We start from the raw sequence: 16,559 nt of genomic DNA, 5'->3' as shown, positions 1-16,559 counted from the left end.
AAATTGTTTTTTTTGAGATGATGAAAACGCATATAAATTATTTAAGGAGAGGTTGCGGCCAGATGGGATTGGATCAGGGTGTCACAGGCAGACATAAAGAATTTAAACAGGAACAAAAGGATATATATTCTTGATCAGGATCATCGGACAAGTCATGCCCTTCTGTCCGGTCGAATAAACGTCAAAATCTTGAAGAATAGAAAAGCTAAAATGTAGAAAATATTAATTCTTTGCAACGTAGATTTTTTCAAAAAGGTTGCGAGACACTGTAACCCATAGTTTTTATGGCTTGGTTTTGGGATTAATGATTAATTTATAGGTTGGATCGGGCGACTATATCGGAAACCTCCCATACGAAAGATTGAAAAAAAATATCACTCCGTTGTTTTTGATCATATTGACTTAATTTCTTCCAGATGGTGTTTTTTAAATATGCCGAATTTTGAATTAAATATTACGCCAACTACTAATGCTGTAGGCCTGGTTCTTAAAATCGAAGTCCCAAATTTTACTCGTCACAATCGATCAGCCAAATGCCTTTTAAAGTATCAGGCGAACAAAAAGATAAATTCCCACAATTAAAACTCTTATCTAATGAATTCTGTTGGTCTGCTATTTGAAATCTAAGTGGTAAAAATTCCATTTTTTTTAAATGAGAGAGAGAGCAACACCACATTTTATATGAGGCCCCAAAAGTATAACACAATTTCGGTAGTTCTAGTTTATTTTACATATATAATACATATACATAACTAATAACTATTCATACTTATACTGTGCAATTTAAGACAATCCATGCTGGTGAATCTTAGATACAATTAACTACTGTTAAATTTAGATTCCAACGTTCTGTTCCCCATCGCTGTCTAGGCTGATGCCATCTGAATTTCCCGGATGAGTCGGGAAATTGTTTTCATAGCTAAGCCACTTGTGTACGTTATTAAATTCAACACATTCCAATCGTAGCCATCGGTGAAAGTCACATCAGGCTTATTTTATAGAAGTCGTTTCGAAGTTTCAGTTTTACTGAAAATCTCACCGTCTACAGATCGTACAAATTTTTCTTATTCCGAAGGTAAAAAATCAAACAAAAGTAAAAAATTAGTAAATTACTATTCGGTCGCAAACTTTTTTTTTTACATTATCCTGGCTTTATCTATAATCGCTCATTTTGGTACATTTTATAAAGCCAAAACAATATTTTATTTCTGCCCTCCAGATTTTTTTAGGTTTCCATAATTTTATAGAATATATACGACTACCATTCGTTAGTCAAAATGAGTGTGCACTCCACTAAAGCAGACGAATTGGAAGAAAGTCCAAGTCGCAGTAAAGAATTGTGGAAAGACGAGCGTTTTTTGAATTATTTGCGCGAATTTATTAAACAATGTGGAGATCTGGATTGGATGCATTTTGCCAGAGAGGCCGCCAAGTCCTGGAAAAATCTGAGCGAGGACGAAAAGAAATGTTTCCGCAACCTGGAAATAGCTGACATCGCGGTAATGGCCATGAATACTCCAAAGTCATGTTTATTGTGCTATCCTATGGTCAAGGATACTCCAAAGCCATGTTTATTGTGCAACTATCCTATGGCCAAGGATAAGTCAAAGAAGTCTTGCGGCCAGCCCCGAAAATCGCGCGAAAAACCGATGAAGTCTTGTGCCACGCCCTCGCGAAAGTTGGCCTGTCGCAAGCCCAAACCCAGAAAGGCCGCTTGTGCCCCAAAGAAAAAGGACGAGTGCGAAACGGGTGTCAAATGTAGCAGGCCCGGCCCGGTCACCAACAACGGGTATCTGAACTTTTTGCGTTCCTACAGGAAGCACCACTGCGGTCTGAAGCCCCGGGAATTGGTTCAGCAGGGCGCCCAAGCCTGGCGAGCTCTGTCGGAAGAGAAAAAGAATCGTTACCGCCGCATGGTAAGGTTTTTAGACTTTGACAAGCATTTTTAGGATTCTTGCAATGATAATAAACTTTTTTTAATCCATAATTATTTTAACTAAATCCTTACTCTTAGGTAGTAATAAAATGAAAATTTAAACATAAAATTAAATCTGATAAAAAATAAAAATCTAATATAAAATATTTTTATATTTAAGTGTGCTGTGATGATCTGTGTTCGCTTTGAGATATTCTGCACACGTTCCCAGCTAAATTTGTTTTCAAATGATATCCAATGGATGTTAATATTTAAATAATGGTACTACTATATATTTATAGGCCTGCAAGGTATCCGCGATGGACCGGAAGAACAGGGATCGCCGCAGCTGTAAGAAAGATTAATTTCTCCTAAAGCGTTCGTTTTCATCCAAGTCTTTTAGTTTTGTAACATGTAAATCAAAATTAATTTTCGTGGCTTTTACGAAATGTATATTTAGAGTATGATAATTATAATTTAATTTTTGGCCAAAGAGAATAAACAAGTGTTTTCACTGCATCCTAAAAAAATGATTTTTATGCATTATATCTTAAAATGGAAGCCAAGTAAAAGATTGTTGTTCGGATTGGAATACATTTTATAAAGCAGTTCGCTTTTGCAAATCTGGAAACGTCCTATACTACAATTAGCACGATTCCTTTTTAATAAACATTTTTCTAAAAGTTTAGCAACTTTGAAAAAGTTGTTGTGGTCTGTTTACATTTTACATCTCCGTTCCCCAATAAGCCAGGAATGCGTCTTACAGCAACCGATTTAGACGGCTTCTGTTTTATTTAGGAATCGTGGAAGCAATTTCTATAATCACAACGAAAGGGTTTACTCGGTTTAAAACAACATTGGATTGCCTTAAGCGTTCCGTTGTCTGCTGCCAAAGAGTCCACATTTAGTTGAAAATCAAAGCTCTTCCGATAACCGAAAAAACGCAAGATTCGTATGCTCAATAATATCGGAAATGTTTATTCAATGCCCGAATCGGAAACTTAGCGGGAGATGCCGGTGTGCTCCTCGATCCAGTCCAGGTAGCTGGTGGTGCGGGTGAAGACGGCGGGGTACTCCTTCTCGCAGCCGGCGGAGGAGCCGAAGGAGGTGAGACCGATCTGGACCTTGTCGGAGGAGAGCACCAGCGGACCACCGGAGTCGCCGTTGCAGGTGGACACGCCGGCGGAGGTGTTCACGCAGATGTTCGAGTCGCGGATGGTCGAGTAGTAGGTGCGCTTGCACTCGCTGTTCGAGATGACCTTCATGTGGGCGTACTGCAGGTGGGAGGCGACGGCGCTGGCCTCGTCCGAGGTGCGTCCCCAGCCGGAGGCGATCACCTCATCGCCGTCGTAGGAGGAGTAGCGGGACTCGCGCTTGGGCAGCTCCACGTTGTGGATGGCGCTGCTGTACTCCACGCGGGGAATGCGGATCAGGGAGATGTCGTTGCGCAGGGTGCGGCTGTTCCAGTCGGCGTGGATGATGATGTCGTCCTTGCTAACATGGTGCTTCACCTTGGGGCTGGAGCGCACGGTGCTGCCCAGGTAGACCTCGACGGAGTCGACGCTGGAGGATAACGTTGTTTAGTCCTGATAATCGCTATCAAACCCAAAGTGATTGGCTGCTTACCCATCCGTGCAGTGAGCGGCGGTCAGAACCCACTCGTTTCCGATGAGGGAGCCACCGCACCAGGCCGACGAGGAGCCGATCTTCAGGGAGAGTCCCACCTGGTAGGGGAACTGGTCGGTGCGGGCATCCTCGCCGTGGGTGATCCGACCGCTGGGTCCGTCCACGGACCGCAGCGCTGATCCCGAGGCGTAGGCCAAGGCCAAGGCGAAGACAATGAGAACTTTCATGTTGGGGCTACCTTTGAAGAGTATGACCCACCTGGACTCACCCCGCTGCTTTTATAGCCACTTCTATCCCGTCCAATCGAGTGACGTCTCCACCGCTATCTGATCTTCGGGCGAGCAAGTGGCTCAAGTGGCCAGCAGGTCTCCTTGTGTAACGCCCGTCTATCGGCACACGAAGTTCGGGAGATATGGAGCTTCATCTGCGCTGCCCATCGGCCGTGCCTCTCGAAATCGCTCTGATATGGCGCCGTGATTCGGCGAAAACTCCTCCCAGACCAAAGATAGTAAAACAAACCGAAAACAATCGGCAATTCGGAAATGTGGGGGTTTTTTCCTAGATTTGATAAATCCACAAACAAAGAAAACAAAATATAAGTACGTGAGATCTTTCAATGAAATTCATTTAATAAAAATTATAATCCAATAGTTAGAAATGGGGTGCTTTACTTTTTGACTTTGGATTTGGAAAGGACTGTGGCTAACGAAAAGTGCAATTACACTGTGCGACAAAATTTAACGAAATGTTTGTTTTAGTTACTTTTTTGATTGTTTTCGGTTAAGGGGCATAAGTTATGCACAAAAATATTTATGCCACCTTCTAAGTGATAGGATTTCTTTTTTTATGATAAATTTTATGAAATTATTATTATGAAAATATTTTACACAAAATATTATTTTTTTTTTTACTTCCAATAAACTATTATTTTTTTTAAAAGTGAAATTTTTTTCTGATTTTTTTTGGATTTTTCAGAGGTATCCTCGCGTAACAAGTTCCATACGTAGTCGCCCAGAGTATAGAGCTGGGAGAAAAAAATTTTAAAGCATTGTTATAAACGCCTAACGGTATATTTGCTTAATATATTTTAATTAATAGATATTGAACTTGCATAAAACGCTTATAACGGTGAAAAAATATTTTCCCAATATGGTATTATAAGGCTGTGAAATATGCAAAAACACGCGTTTTTGGGACCTTTGAGTGTGCGTAGAAGCTGATTGGCTATTGATATTAACAAATCCAAAAACTTGTATTCTTTTTTTGACTAGTAGAAGTGAAAAATAAGAAAAAATCAACTCAAACATTTTTTTGTCGCACAGTGTTATCAGAAGCCATTAATTAAATCATTTGACATTATTTTTATTATTAGTATAAGAAAAAAACGTAAATATGGGTTTTTTTTATAAGACTTGTGAAATCTGCTGACGAAGAAAACAAAAGATAACTTTATCATAAGATAAAGATCTTTCAATGAAATTAATTTCATAAAAATTATAACCAAACAGTTAAGATTTCAATGCCTTAGTTTTTGCCTGGATTTGAAAAGATTGTGCGGATAAAGGTAGTGCAATTATCAGAAACGATCAATTAAATGGTTAAATAAATTGTTGTTATATTGCCTAGTATAACGAAAAAGCTAACGCGGTATTTATGTTTTAGAGATTGTAAAATTTGCTGACGAAAAAATAAAAGATAAGTACGTCAGATCTTTCAATTTATACAAATTATTGCAAATAGTTAAGATTGCCGTAATACACAGTTGGTAAGTTTTCAGCCACGCAAATTCTAATACTTTAAAATAGCGAAAAGCCTAACAATATTCTTATTTCTGCCAACACAAAAATGTATTTTGTTTTTTGTTCAACGTTTTCAAATATTCAGTAGAAGCTAAAATTAAGTCAAACCCCGAAAATTAATTCATTTAATTCTTTTGCATGTTATGTATCGTAAAGTTATGTCTTTTTGAATAACTAAGAAAACAAATCATAGGAGATCACAATTTTTTAAGATTTAAAGAGAATCACGAATAAAAATAATAGAAACCAAAGATAATTGCGTTGTTTTGGGTTGGGACACACTGGCTAATCAATTGCCTCTGTTACCACATTTTCATTTTGTGTGTGCCACTAAAAAGTAGACTATCCCATAAATATAAGGCTCTTATCAAAACGGAGAGAAGGAAGCAGCTGGTTATCTCTTCCAGTTTAAATTGCAAACTGCGTCACTTTCTAACGTGTCATTCTGACCACGCCCACCCCTCCGAAATGAAAGCAATGGTCGCAAGTGAAATGCTCAACATTTGATTTAATTTCAGTGCCCAGCACTGTTTAAATTGCCATTAGAGGCCACTCTAAGAGTAGATAACCCCGCTCACCTCGCCTATCCAATCCAAATAGGCGGTGACGCGCGTGAAAACCGATGGATATCCCTTTGTGCAGCCCGACTTTTTGCCATAGGAAGTAATGCCAATCAGAAGGTCTGAGTCCTGCGAGGGATCCTTGTAGACCAGCGGTCCCCCGGAGTCTCCTGTGCAGGTTGATCGTCCTCCGGTGGTGTCCATGCAGATGTTGGTGGGTTTTATGTTGGCGTAGCAGTACTCACAATCTTCATTGGATTCTACATACTGGGAAACGAAGCGCAGGCTATCCGAAATGGCTGACGATTCTGTAGATAAAAACATTGCAGTTGTGTAATTTAATTATGCATAACATTTTATAAAATAAATAAATTACTTTGTAATATTAAAAAAGAATGTAGTACTAGTACAATGTATCAGTTAATAGTAAAAAGTTTAATAACTAGAAAATTCAGATTTAACTGGGATGCCAACGTCCGGAAATAGTTTTATACATTTACAAAAAAAATAATACAAAAAATGTACAAAATTTAGAGATAAAATCATTGATCACACCCAATTTCAACACATAGTAGGTAATAATAATAAATAAGGCCTAAGAATTCAGAAGCCAACTTTCTTATTTTTATAAATTTTTTACTACCTAAAAATCCTTGTAGGTAATTCGTGATCTTAAAATTTCTGTTCTTACCATCATTCATGCGGCCCCAACCAGAAGCTGTTGCCGGGACGTAGTCATAAGTGGTGCGGCTAGATGAGATTCCTGGCAACCGGATGGGTTTTATGGAGTCACAGGAAACAGCATCTTCTGGCAATCGTAGAACAGCGATGTCATTCTCCAGGGTTTCGCAATTAAAGCCAGGATGTATGGTAACTTGCGGATTGGTCGATCGGATAAGTTGTCGAGGTGTGAGTCGCTCCACTCCGCCCAAGTAGTAAGTAATGGCGACAGCCCTGTAAAGCGTATTCATATTTATTTATTTTGCTTTTTTAAATGGTAAATGGTGTTCCTACTTTTCCACACAGTGTGCTGCCGTTAATAAATATCGGTCGGAGATCAAACTGGCTCCACACCAGCAGAACATATCGTTGGGCTCCTCAATGCTCAAACCCACTTGATAGGGAAACTGATTAACTTCAGCCAGCTCACCGCCAGAAATTCGCCCATCGATGCCATGACCCAAATCCAGACAAGAAATGGACCCTCCCTGAACAACGATCAGCAGAGAAACTAAAGCCGTAGTGATTTGCATGTTACTCGGACTCAACTATTTGCACCACTGACGTATTCCACCCACTCGAATGGGGATTTATGGCCCATGGCCCCCTTTAATGGGTTAATCTAAAAGACGTACGAACGGTCATAAGAACTGATTATGGGTAATCATTTTGGACAGATCTGAACGCCACCTGATTTCAAAAAAATTTTAAATACATATGTCTTGCTTTCATTTATCATGTAGCTTCCATTGAAGCACTTTGGAGGGCGTTCTGGATTGAGGGAACTCCATTTTATTAGTGCTTAAAAATTATTCAGCGATATAAAGAATGAGAGGAAGACTATATCTTAAACAACTTTATATTTAACTAAAATTTGTCTTTTAAATCCTGGAGGATTTTTTTTCCCTTTAGTTGTTTATATAAGATACAATAAAAAAATTATATTTAAAAGCTTTCTTTTTTGCGACTAAAGAAGGTTATCAAATGAGTGTAATCACATTGGTGGAATTACAAGAATAGATAACGATATCAGTAACACACGTGACATAACATATTTATAGTACAAACATTTACTTTTATCAATGCAATTGAAAGTGGAAAGCTTGCAACTGATTTTGCAGAAATAAGTTCTTTCGATGTAACTATTTGAGAAGGGGTTTCATTAAACCAAGCCTTTAATGCCCTACTCAGACCGAAAGTAAACTAATCCTCACGTGCTGACTTAGGTTAGGAATGAATCACTGCGCACCACACTGAAGTGAGTTGTTTTGTGAGACCGTGGCAGTAATCCCCTTGGTCTAGGGTACTTCATGGTTGAGGGTGTCCCTATCAGTGATAACATGTGGCTGGCGGAGGCTTAACCCGTTCCTATATAACCAATGGGCAGTCTTCCTCCGCCAGTTATTCCAAATCGAGTTAAAATGATGAAGCTTTTGCTATGTGTCCTGTTGGCCGCCTCCTGTGCTGCTGATTCCCTTCTGACGGAAGTGGATCCATTTATCACCAATGGCGAGCTGGCGGAAGTGGGTCAGTTCCCCTACCAGGCGGGTCTGAACGTGTCCTTCGGGAACTGGAGCACCTGGTGCGGCGGCACCTTGATCTCACACTACTGGATAATCACGGCGGCCCATTGCATGGATGGAGCTGAATCCGTTACGGTTTATTTGGGAGCCATCGACATCCAGAATGCGGAAGAGGAGGGTCAGCAGAGGATCCTAGTCCAGAAGTCTGGCATCATAGTGCATTCCGAGTATACGGCAAGCACGGTGGTCAACGACATCTCGCTTATTCGACTGCCCATTTTTGTGAGCTTCACCGATCGCATCCGAGCCGCCAACTTGCCACGTCGCCTGAATGGAGTGTACCCCACCTACGAATCCGTCCGTGCCTCCGCCTCCGGCTGGGGAAGAGATAGCGATGCCTCCGAAACGGTCTCCCCCGTTCTGAGGTACGTGGAGATGCCCGTGATGCCGTACGCCATCTGTCGCATGTACTGGAGTGGAGCTGTCTCCGAGAAGATGATCTGCATGAGCACCACCAGCGGCAAGTCCACATGCCACGGCGACTCCGGTGGCCCGTTGGTCTACAAGCAGGGCAACTCCAGCTATCTGATCGGATCCACTTCCTTCGGCACCTCCATGGGCTGCCAGGTGGGATTCCCAGCTGTTTTCACGCGCATCACCAGCTACTTGGACTGGATCCTCGAGCACGTAATCGCCCACACCTAAAGATTACTGACACATTGCGATCTTATCTGTGAAGGTTAAAGACCAGTTGCAAACGAATAAATCGGAGCTGTTTATAAATTTAAACTTTTTAAGGAATTTCTTAACTGCTCCTTGTTGATTTAGGCTTTTCCTAAATAAATTAAACAAATTCTTCAGCTCAAAGAACTTTACTCAATTGCATTTTTCTGAGATACTTGTGATATAAATAGATTTATATTGAATAAAATAATATAAATATTTTATTATTTTTTTATTTTGTATTTTTATTTTTTTACCAAAGTTTTCTTGGTTAATCTGCTAAAACCAGTTAGTGGTAGTTATTTTAATCCATGAAATATTTACTTAGTTGCAAGAGGTGTATAAAGTGAATATGCACATTCCAGATCAGCTCCGCCAGGCGAATCGAAATATATATTTCAACTTACCCGAATTAGTCAAGCTGCCAAAGAAACGATATCACCTTACAACACAAAAAGTAGATGTTTCTCAATAAAACGATCTATAAATTTCATGAAATTTAAATGCGATCCAAGTGGAGTGACAATAGTTCGCTTTTGGACCGGTTTCCCAATTCACGTGGCCCTTACTGGACATTTAGAAAGTGGAGCTCTCTGCGATCGAAGTCGAACTGATTCCAATAGAAATTCCCCATAGAAACCCATAATAAAAACACTCGGATCGTTTAATTTTTTCCTGATTTTTTTGTTGTTTATTTTTTGCGTTTTTATTGTTTTTTGTTTAGGATTTTTGCCTGGTTTTGAAGATTTTTATTCGTGCCCTCGTGGGGCGGGCAAGTGTCGAGTGTTCACATTCGAACGCACAATCTAATAATCCCAATGAAACCCGACACTTGCACGCCGCCCGAGCGGCGGGTTTTCCATTTGCTTTCTAAGTATGTACAAAACCTAAGTTAGGAGGGGGCGTTGGCGAGGGCGGAGATGGGCTTGGATGGGGCGGGGTGGGGTGTGGTTAGGGGTTGCCAAGAATAAGTGTGTAAAAGAAAATCTAAATCTTAGATGCAAATTACGCATTCGTACGATCGATGGATCGATTAGAGAAACGGGTTTCTCGGGTTCCCAACTTAAAGTAAATGTTTCACGATTGTGTGGGGTGTATTTATGGATGTGTGGTGTGTGTTTAGAGCTATATATGCTTGCAGCTTAATGCAGTAGTAGAGAAATCGAATACGAGTACGAATAGTTTTGAAAAACGCGCGACGTTCGCTTAACCTTTGCCTTAGTCGAAAATTACATAAAATTTCATTTCATTCTCATTTTCGCCTCGTCGAATAATATAGATCTGGCTTAGTTTCTATATGCCTAACTTTTGTTTTTCTTCTTCTAGCAGTTTGTTAGTGTTTCGTTCGTTTAGCTTAGTTTGCTTGCAACGTTTTCATTTGCATTTACATAATTTTAAACCTTTTTGTTTTCTTGCACAACAATTTTTGTTTTATTCAAAATTTTGTTTTGGGGATTTTTTTGTTTTTGTTTTGTTTGCATAATTCGTTTTTGTAAAAGGAGTTTTTTGTTTGTTTTTGTTTTGGTTTTTTGTTTCGTTTCGTAATGCTATTTAAAAATAAATTAAAAACAAATGAAAGCTACATACGTCAACGTTTCAGGCGATCTTGAAAAATAATATCCTCCGCTGAAACAATCAGATCTGTTTAGTTATCTTCATTGGAAATACGCTACTGTATTGTATATATATTGCTAGGGGTGAAAAACTAATGCGGAAATCGGTTGGTAAACGGGGCAATCGTTCAAAAAGGATAGAAAACTTTGCTAACTAAACTAAAAGATAAACTTCCTCATTCACTTTCGGATTAGCAACTATGTGTTTAATTAATTAAATAATTTATCATGTAGTTTGGCGTCTTCAATTTTGAATCAAAGCGCTGGCTTTCTTTCTTCTCTCCTCTCCTCTGCTCTTCAACAACTTTTCTGCTTATTCTGCCTATGTGTTCCGTGTGTGGATTATTCTGAAGTTCTTACTCTGTCTGGCTTGCAATTAGTTGTTGCCGTATTTAGTATATTTGCTAAGCGGAAGTCGGTTCTATTTATCTCTCGTTTTGTGTGAGTGTGTGTTCATGTGTGTCTGTGAGTGGCTATATACAGCTTACAGTGAGTGTTACGGGTATTTGTTGTATTTGATTTGCTAACTTAAATGCTAGACGGCCATTACTGCTCTCCTTCCTCTGTGAATATTCTGCCTGCGAAGCGGCTTCCGTTTTCCAACAATTCGCTTACAACTAGACTGTGTTTCTTGTATATATGTGGGCGTATATGTATGCTATTTATTATATTTATAAATTAATTAATGCTGTACAAAAGTTTTCGCGTTTTGAGTTTTGCGTTTACATCCATCCCCATCGCGATCTTCTCTCCTCCTTCCTTTCTTTTCTTCTCTCTCTCTCTCTCTTATCATCTCGCCTCTGGATTCGACTCGCTATTTAGAGTGTTTTAGCTATGCGCTTAACTAAAGTGAATCAATAATGCATCTCACCAACAATCCTAACAATCCTAAGCCTACCATCGGACTTACTGAGGTTCTATACATATATCAAAAAGTTCGACTTAGGGGCTAACCCGCTGACCGCTAACACTACTTCTTGTTGTAGACGGGCAGCGGGGGCGGTGCCAGCCCGGCGACGGAGGGCGGTACGCCGCTGCCGGGCGCCAACAGCATCGATGGCGGCACGGCGGTGGCCAGCGGAGCGCCCATGCTTCCGGCCAAGTTGGGTGCGGCGCCAGCACCGCCGAGCGGAGCGAAGATCCCGCCGCCGGCTCCATTGTACTTCGCGTAATCCTGGCTCTTGCTCTTCTTGCTCTCCTTGTCGCGGTCGCGATCGCTGTGCTTCTTCTTGCTGCTGCCGCCGGAGCTGCTGCCACCGGATGAGCTGTAGCCACCGCCAGAGCCGAAGGGCGGCATCGCCGAAGTGGCAACTGCTCCGGTTGCCGAGGTCAAAGTCGAGGTAGCCGACGCCGAAGGCAATCCGTAGCCAACTGCTCCCGGCAAACCAGACGCTGTCGAGTAGTTGCTCGGCTCCACCTTGTTCTTGCTGATCTTGAGCTTGAGCGGGGCCGAGGCGCCCGACTGGAGACTGCCGTTGGGGTTCTTGATCACCATCTTGAGGGGCTCGTTGGCCAGCGAGCTGTCCTTGCTGCCGCCGCTGCTGCTGCGATCCTTCTGCTTGTCCTTCTTGTGCTTCTTGCGCTCCTCCTTCTCCGACTTGTCCTTCGACTTGTCCTTCTCCTTGTGTTTGTGCTTGTCCTTCTTCTTCTTCTTCTCGGACTTGCTGCTGCTCTCCTCCTTGATGTTGATCTCCCCGGCCAGCTTGGTGGGCACTTCCAGCTCCATTGGAGCGGGGCCTCCAGCCAAACTGGTCATGGGAGCCACTCCCGGTTCCTTCTTGATTGTCGACGGCGCAGGCATGGGCTCCAGCAGCTCGGCCGGTGGCTTGAGACCCGGCATGGTCAGGGCATCCGGCTTGAGGAGCGAGGCGTTAGACGGACACAGGCTCTCCTTCAGCAGGCTGCGCACAAGATCCGGCGTGGTCTCGATCCCGTTGGACATGTTCAAGGGCGTGTGCTTCTCCTCGTAGCTCGGATAAGACGGCAGGCCACTGCTGTTGTCCAACTTGCGCAGCTTCTCGCGCGGCATGCTACTGCTGTCCAAGTCGTCCAACTTGTTCAGACCGTACTGGCTGCCCGAGATCTCGTTGGCCCGCTTGAGGCTGCCGCCCTCGCCGGGATTGGCCAGCAGGTCGCCGCCGTGGGGCAGCTGCTTCTTGTGGGGCGGCAGCATCGGTTTCGACGATCCCGAGACTGAGGAACTGCTTCCGCTGCTGCTGTTGCCCATCGGCATTCCCGGACGGTGCTTGTCCTTCTTGGTGGGCGTGAGTCGCTCCTTCTTCGGGCTCTCCTTGTCGCGCGGATGGCTGTTCAGCTTGTAGTCGTGCCCCAATGGCGCCGGCGGTGGCAGCAATCCGTTGAAGGGCTGTGGCTGCGACTGCGCCATGGGCTCCTTCTTGATGTCCGGCCACTCGGGACTAAAGAGCGAGTTCTTGGACTGCGACGAGTGCTGGGACGCCTCCGGGGGCAACTGTTGCTGCTGGGGCTGCGGACCGGGCTGCTGCATGTGGCCGTAGCCCTGGCTCTGGAGATAAGGCAGCTGCTGCTCGAAGGGCGGCATGCCATGGACGGTGGAGCCGGATTTGCTGCGATGCCCGCCGTATCCGGCCGGAGGCGGTGGCTGGGAGCCGTTGCTGGCGCCCGGATATCCGCCACGCGACATCAGCGGGTTGGGCGGGGCACTATTGCTGTAAGGCGGCGGAGCGTTCGGATACATCTTGCTGCTCTGGGACTTGTCCTTGGAGGACATGCCCGGCGCAGACGAGTTGGAGGCGGATGGATGGGGAGCCGGCGGCTGCTGCGGCGGCTGAGGCTTGGAGCTCGAAGGCATCTTGTGGCTGCCGTGCGGGGGCATGCCCACGCCTACTGGCGGCATGCCACGCGAGGATTTGTGATAGTCTACGGGCATTGACGGTCGACCGGGCTGCTGGCTCGACGACGACGAGGACGAACTGCTGCGCTGACTGCTGCTTCCCGAGGAGCCGAGTCCGCTGCTACTGCTACGCTGGTGACTGGAGGGCAGGCGATTGCTGTAGCCCGGCTGCTTGGACTTGTGATCTGCAAGGCGAAAGAGTCAGATTACTTGCTGCTCGGTCCTTCCCCGAGTGGGGAGGTGGACTCACCTGGATGCACTTCGGGCGGCATGCCACCGGGATAGTTTGGCAACTTGTGACTGGAGGAAGACGACGAGGAACTGCTGCCGGGCACTCCGCTTACCGAGGACGAGCGCTGGTGGCTGCCGTCCTGGCGTCTCTGTTGCGGCACCATCGCCGGTGGCGGCAGCAGCGACGACTGATCCCGCTCCCGCTCCCTGTCCCGATCTCTGTCCCGCTCCCGTTCCCGATTGTCGTTGCCGTTTAGGAGCTCCGGCGGAGGCGTGATGTTCGAGTGATAGCCCTTCATCATCTCGGTGATCTTCCAGTCCTCCTTCGGCTTGTCCTTGCTGTTGGCCGTCCGGTTGCTGGCTCCCTGGGCGATCGCCTTGATCGAGTTGAGCTTGGACTTGAGGCGGGCGGGACTCTTCTCGTAGATGGCGATGAACTCATCGGTCAGCTGCTTCAGCAGGTCCAGCGAGACGCTCTTGTCCACGTAGTAGAACCAGTGCTTGCCCTCGGTCGACTGGGGGATCTCCCAGCGGGACCACTTGCAGGCCAGGTAAATGCAGAAGCAGGCCACCACGGTGGGGCGGTATTGCAGGCACATCGAAGTCAGATGCAGGCTGTGCCGGAATGGTGACTCTTATTAACGCCAATTCAATTCGACTGGTAAATGTTTACAAATATAATGCAGTTTGGTGGGTGTGTGCAGGGGGATTTCACCACTAGTATCACAGATTACGTATTTCGATTTTAAGCATTCTCCCAGGGGCGTTATCGATTTTGGAAAGCATCTGCCGAAATTGCAAATTTTTTATCTTCCGCGAAATGCAAAACTTTTCGTGAAACTGTAGGGTTTTACTGCGTTACATCTGGCAACTCAAAGGCAATCTTTCTTGCAGATTTTTAGATAGAAAAGGTTTACAACGGTATCTCAACTATATAATCCTATTTTTCTAGGAATAACATATTTTTCTTGACATTTGGCGGATTTCCCGATACAAATTACAATGTTATTGCAGGCAACTGAAGATAATTACCGCGAGGGACCCGAAAATACTGCCTTTTTGTGTTAAGATGCGGGATTTGTACAGCCTGGCTGCCTGCTGCGATTAGGGACCGCGTGTCCTTCTGCATCTCGTGACTTTGGGCCTTCGCCTTTTCTTTGTTTCGGTCCAGTTACCTGGCCTATTAGCTACAAGCCAAAAAACAAGCAGGTAGCTGCCGGAATGTTTCTAGCTTACAATGGCCCCAATTTTGAATGGGATGCCTCTGAACCTGACCACTTTCTGGAGGAGATTGTGCCAATCTCCACACCCGCACACACACACACACACATCGCTTATACCACCGCCGTACGCGAGAGTTGAGAGGGACGGGTTCTCTGGGAGTGATTATACCATAGAATAGCGCATTGCTAGCCATACCTGTTTGAGGCCAAGAAGTACGAGGTCTGCGCCAGATCCTTGCATGCTAAAATATACCACAGTAATCAGTACCATCTGACATGTGAGGGGACATGGCTGGGATCGGATGGTGGGGTTGTGCCTACCTTTGACCAGCTGGCAGGTGCGCACCACATGCGTGTGCGGATGGTCGATGGCCACATCGAAGCCCAGCGTCTGCAGCAGCACGTTCTCGTTGAAGACGAGCTCCTGGGCGAGTTCGGCGTAGTTCTGCTCGGTGGTCGGCGGCAGGCACTTGTTGGCGGCCCGGATAACATGCTCCAGCTTCCGCGGCTGCTCCTCCACCTTGGCGGCCAGAAAGAGGCTCGCCGACGCCATGGAATTCCGATGAAAGTGGGTGAACGAGTGGAAGGCGTAGAACCGGTGCATGTACACGATGGCCGTGTTGATGCACAGCTGCGAGACCTGCAGACGCTGCCCCATCTCCTGGATCAGGTAGGCGGTCATCTGGCGGTACTGCAGCTCATCGTCGCCCTTGATGCCACATCGTCTGCTCGGGGAGTTGGCCAGCTGATCGTTGCTGAAGTACCAGATCTTGTCCTTCTCGAACGGCAGGTTGTTGTTGGAACTGGGTGGAATTCCGCTGGCCGAGGCGGACGTGGAGGATGAGGCGGTGGCCGCCGCGGGCATTGGCGTGGCCAGGAGACTCATTTTTCCAGGGGGTGGGTGGGGGTTGTGTGGTATCTGCTCCGTGTTTCACATGCAATCTGCTCCACTGGATACGCTGCTAATTCCTTTTTTTAGCTGATTCAGCTGTAGGAACTAACTGTACAAAGAGGAAGAGAGAGCGCTATTTTTCTTTGTCGGACGTGCTGAAGTGCGCTGGTATTGGTACTAGTATCCGTATCCGTGTCCGTGTGCGTTGTTGCTGTGACGGGGGTGGCGGCGGTACGGAGGGGTCAAAGGGGAACGCAAAGCACATTGGCTACGCCACACTCGATTGCCTTGTTTTTCGGTGTACTCCAATTCGGGTTCGGAATGAGGGGCTATATCCACGGTCCGCACACTTTTTCCGCCGCCGCGTCTCTCACTTTGCGAGTGTGTGTGTGTGCGTGGTCGCGATGGTGGTGGTGTGGTGTGGTGAGGTTTTCTGGAAATTGCGACTGCGGCGGAAACGAAAACGAGACGAAAAACACACTGACCGCGACACCAGGCGACGTGTTATGCAACTTTCGTATCAATTCATAGTAATTCGCACTGCATTCGCCGACGCGTTGGGCACTTGAACCATTACGGGTCGTTTACTGCACGCTTTTAATTCCACAACGCATCACAGATTCCATTCACACAGTGACAATGACAAACTTTGCAGAAAAAAATGTATTTTCAAGTATGGCCGTCAGCAGTGTGACCAGATCAAGCGAGGACGCCTACCTAGTGGCTTACTCACCAAAATAAACCACGCAATACCTAAAATATACTAAAATATACTGAATGCATACAAACCGCTAGAAACTTAGCGATGTCTCAAACCACGCAGGCGCTTTTGTTACAAACATAACTTTTATAAATACCCTGT

At 45.1% G+C, this 16,559-nt stretch overlaps 5 protein-coding genes across 5 annotated transcripts; 2 read left to right on the top strand and 3 right to left on the bottom strand.

Annotated features, from left to right (window-relative positions):
• The first annotated feature begins 951 nt into the window (after nt 1-951).
• Nucleotides 952-2,413, top strand: LOC108099760 (histone-like protein 18C). Its single transcript, XM_017203390.1, has 3 exons — nt 952-1,075; nt 1,220-1,916; nt 2,218-2,413. Exons 2-3 carry the CDS (start codon nt 1,278-1,280, stop codon nt 2,278-2,280), a joined length of 702 nt encoding a protein of 233 aa, XP_017058879.1. The 5' UTR covers nt 952-1,075; nt 1,220-1,277; the 3' UTR covers nt 2,281-2,413.
• A 455-nt stretch (nt 2,414-2,868) lies between these two features.
• Nucleotides 2,869-3,790, bottom strand: LOC108099856 (serine protease 1-like). Its single transcript, XM_017203502.2, has 2 exons — nt 3,542-3,790; nt 2,869-3,478 (listed from the first exon to the last, which is right to left on the bottom strand). The coding sequence occupies exons 1-2, from the start codon at nt 3,766-3,768 to the stop codon at nt 2,917-2,919; spliced, it is 789 nt and encodes a 262-aa protein (XP_017058991.1). The 5' UTR covers nt 3,769-3,790; the 3' UTR covers nt 2,869-2,916.
• Nucleotides 3,791-5,837: 2,047 nt separating this feature from the next.
• LOC108099855 (brachyurin) lies at nt 5,838-7,949 on the bottom strand. The gene is made up of 3 exons (XM_017203501.1): nt 6,915-7,949; nt 6,592-6,854; nt 5,838-6,208 (listed from the first exon to the last, which is right to left on the bottom strand). The coding sequence occupies exons 1-3, from the start codon at nt 7,151-7,153 to the stop codon at nt 5,895-5,897; spliced, it is 816 nt and encodes a 271-aa protein (XP_017058990.1). The 5' UTR covers nt 7,154-7,949; the 3' UTR covers nt 5,838-5,894.
• Nucleotides 7,950-8,020: 71 nt separating this feature from the next.
• Nucleotides 8,021-9,018, top strand: LOC108099854 (brachyurin). The gene has a single exon (XM_017203500.1). The coding sequence runs from the start codon at nt 8,042-8,044 to the stop codon at nt 8,846-8,848; it is 807 nt and encodes a 268-aa protein (XP_017058989.1). The 5' UTR covers nt 8,021-8,041; the 3' UTR covers nt 8,849-9,018.
• Nucleotides 9,019-9,529: 511 nt separating this feature from the next.
• LOC108099853 (cyclin-T) lies at nt 9,530-16,405 on the bottom strand. Its single transcript, XM_017203499.1, has 4 exons — nt 15,127-16,405; nt 15,002-15,047; nt 13,602-14,197; nt 9,530-13,536 (listed from the first exon to the last, which is right to left on the bottom strand). Exons 1-4 carry the CDS (start codon nt 15,689-15,691, stop codon nt 11,450-11,452), a joined length of 3,294 nt encoding a protein of 1,097 aa, XP_017058988.1. The 5' UTR covers nt 15,692-16,405; the 3' UTR covers nt 9,530-11,449.
• Between the last annotated feature and the right edge of the window lie 154 nt (nt 16,406-16,559).

Source organism: Drosophila ficusphila, unplaced genomic scaffold (genome assembly GCF_018152265.1).
Source record: "Drosophila ficusphila isolate 14025-0441.05 unplaced genomic scaffold, ASM1815226v1 contig_106, whole genome shotgun sequence".
NCBI lineage: Eukaryota > Metazoa > Arthropoda > Insecta > Diptera > Drosophilidae > Drosophila > Drosophila ficusphila.
Note: the sequence above shows the minus strand (reverse complement) of the source record. Positions and strands in the feature narration are given on the sequence as shown.

Coding starts and splice junctions, on each gene's coding strand:
- LOC108099760 (XM_017203390.1), top strand. CDS start 1,278: ATGAGTGTGCACTCCACTAAAGCAGACGAATTGGAAGAAAGTCCAAGT. Junction 1,917..2,217: donor AGAATCGTTACCGCCGCATG/GTAAGGTTTTTA, acceptor ATATATTTATAG/GCCTGCAAGGTATCCGCGAT.
- LOC108099856 (XM_017203502.2), bottom strand. CDS start 3,768: ATGAAAGTTCTCATTGTCTTCGCCTTGGCCTTGGCCTACGCCTCGGGA. Junction 3,479..3,541: donor GCCGCTCACTGCACGGATGG/GTAAGCAGCCAA, acceptor GTTATCCTCCAG/CGTCGACTCCGTCGAGGTCT.
- LOC108099855 (XM_017203501.1), bottom strand. CDS start 7,153: ATGCAAATCACTACGGCTTTAGTTTCTCTGCTGATCGTTGTTCAGGGA. Junction 6,855..6,914: donor GCAGCACACTGTGTGGAAAA/GTAGGAACACCA, acceptor TACGCTTTACAG/GGCTGTCGCCATTACTTACT. Junction 6,209..6,591: donor TTGGGGCCGCATGAATGATG/GTAAGAACAGAA, acceptor TTTTATCTACAG/AATCGTCAGCCATTTCGGAT.
- LOC108099854 (XM_017203500.1), top strand. CDS start 8,042: ATGATGAAGCTTTTGCTATGTGTCCTGTTGGCCGCCTCCTGTGCTGCT.
- LOC108099853 (XM_017203499.1), bottom strand. CDS start 15,691: ATGAGTCTCCTGGCCACGCCAATGCCCGCGGCGGCCACCGCCTCATCC. Junction 15,048..15,126: donor CACCTGCCAGCTGGTCAAAG/GTAGGCACAACC, acceptor GGTATATTTTAG/CATGCAAGGATCTGGCGCAG. Junction 14,198..15,001: donor TACTTCTTGGCCTCAAACAG/GTATGGCTAGCA, acceptor ATTCCGGCACAG/CCTGCATCTGACTTCGATGT.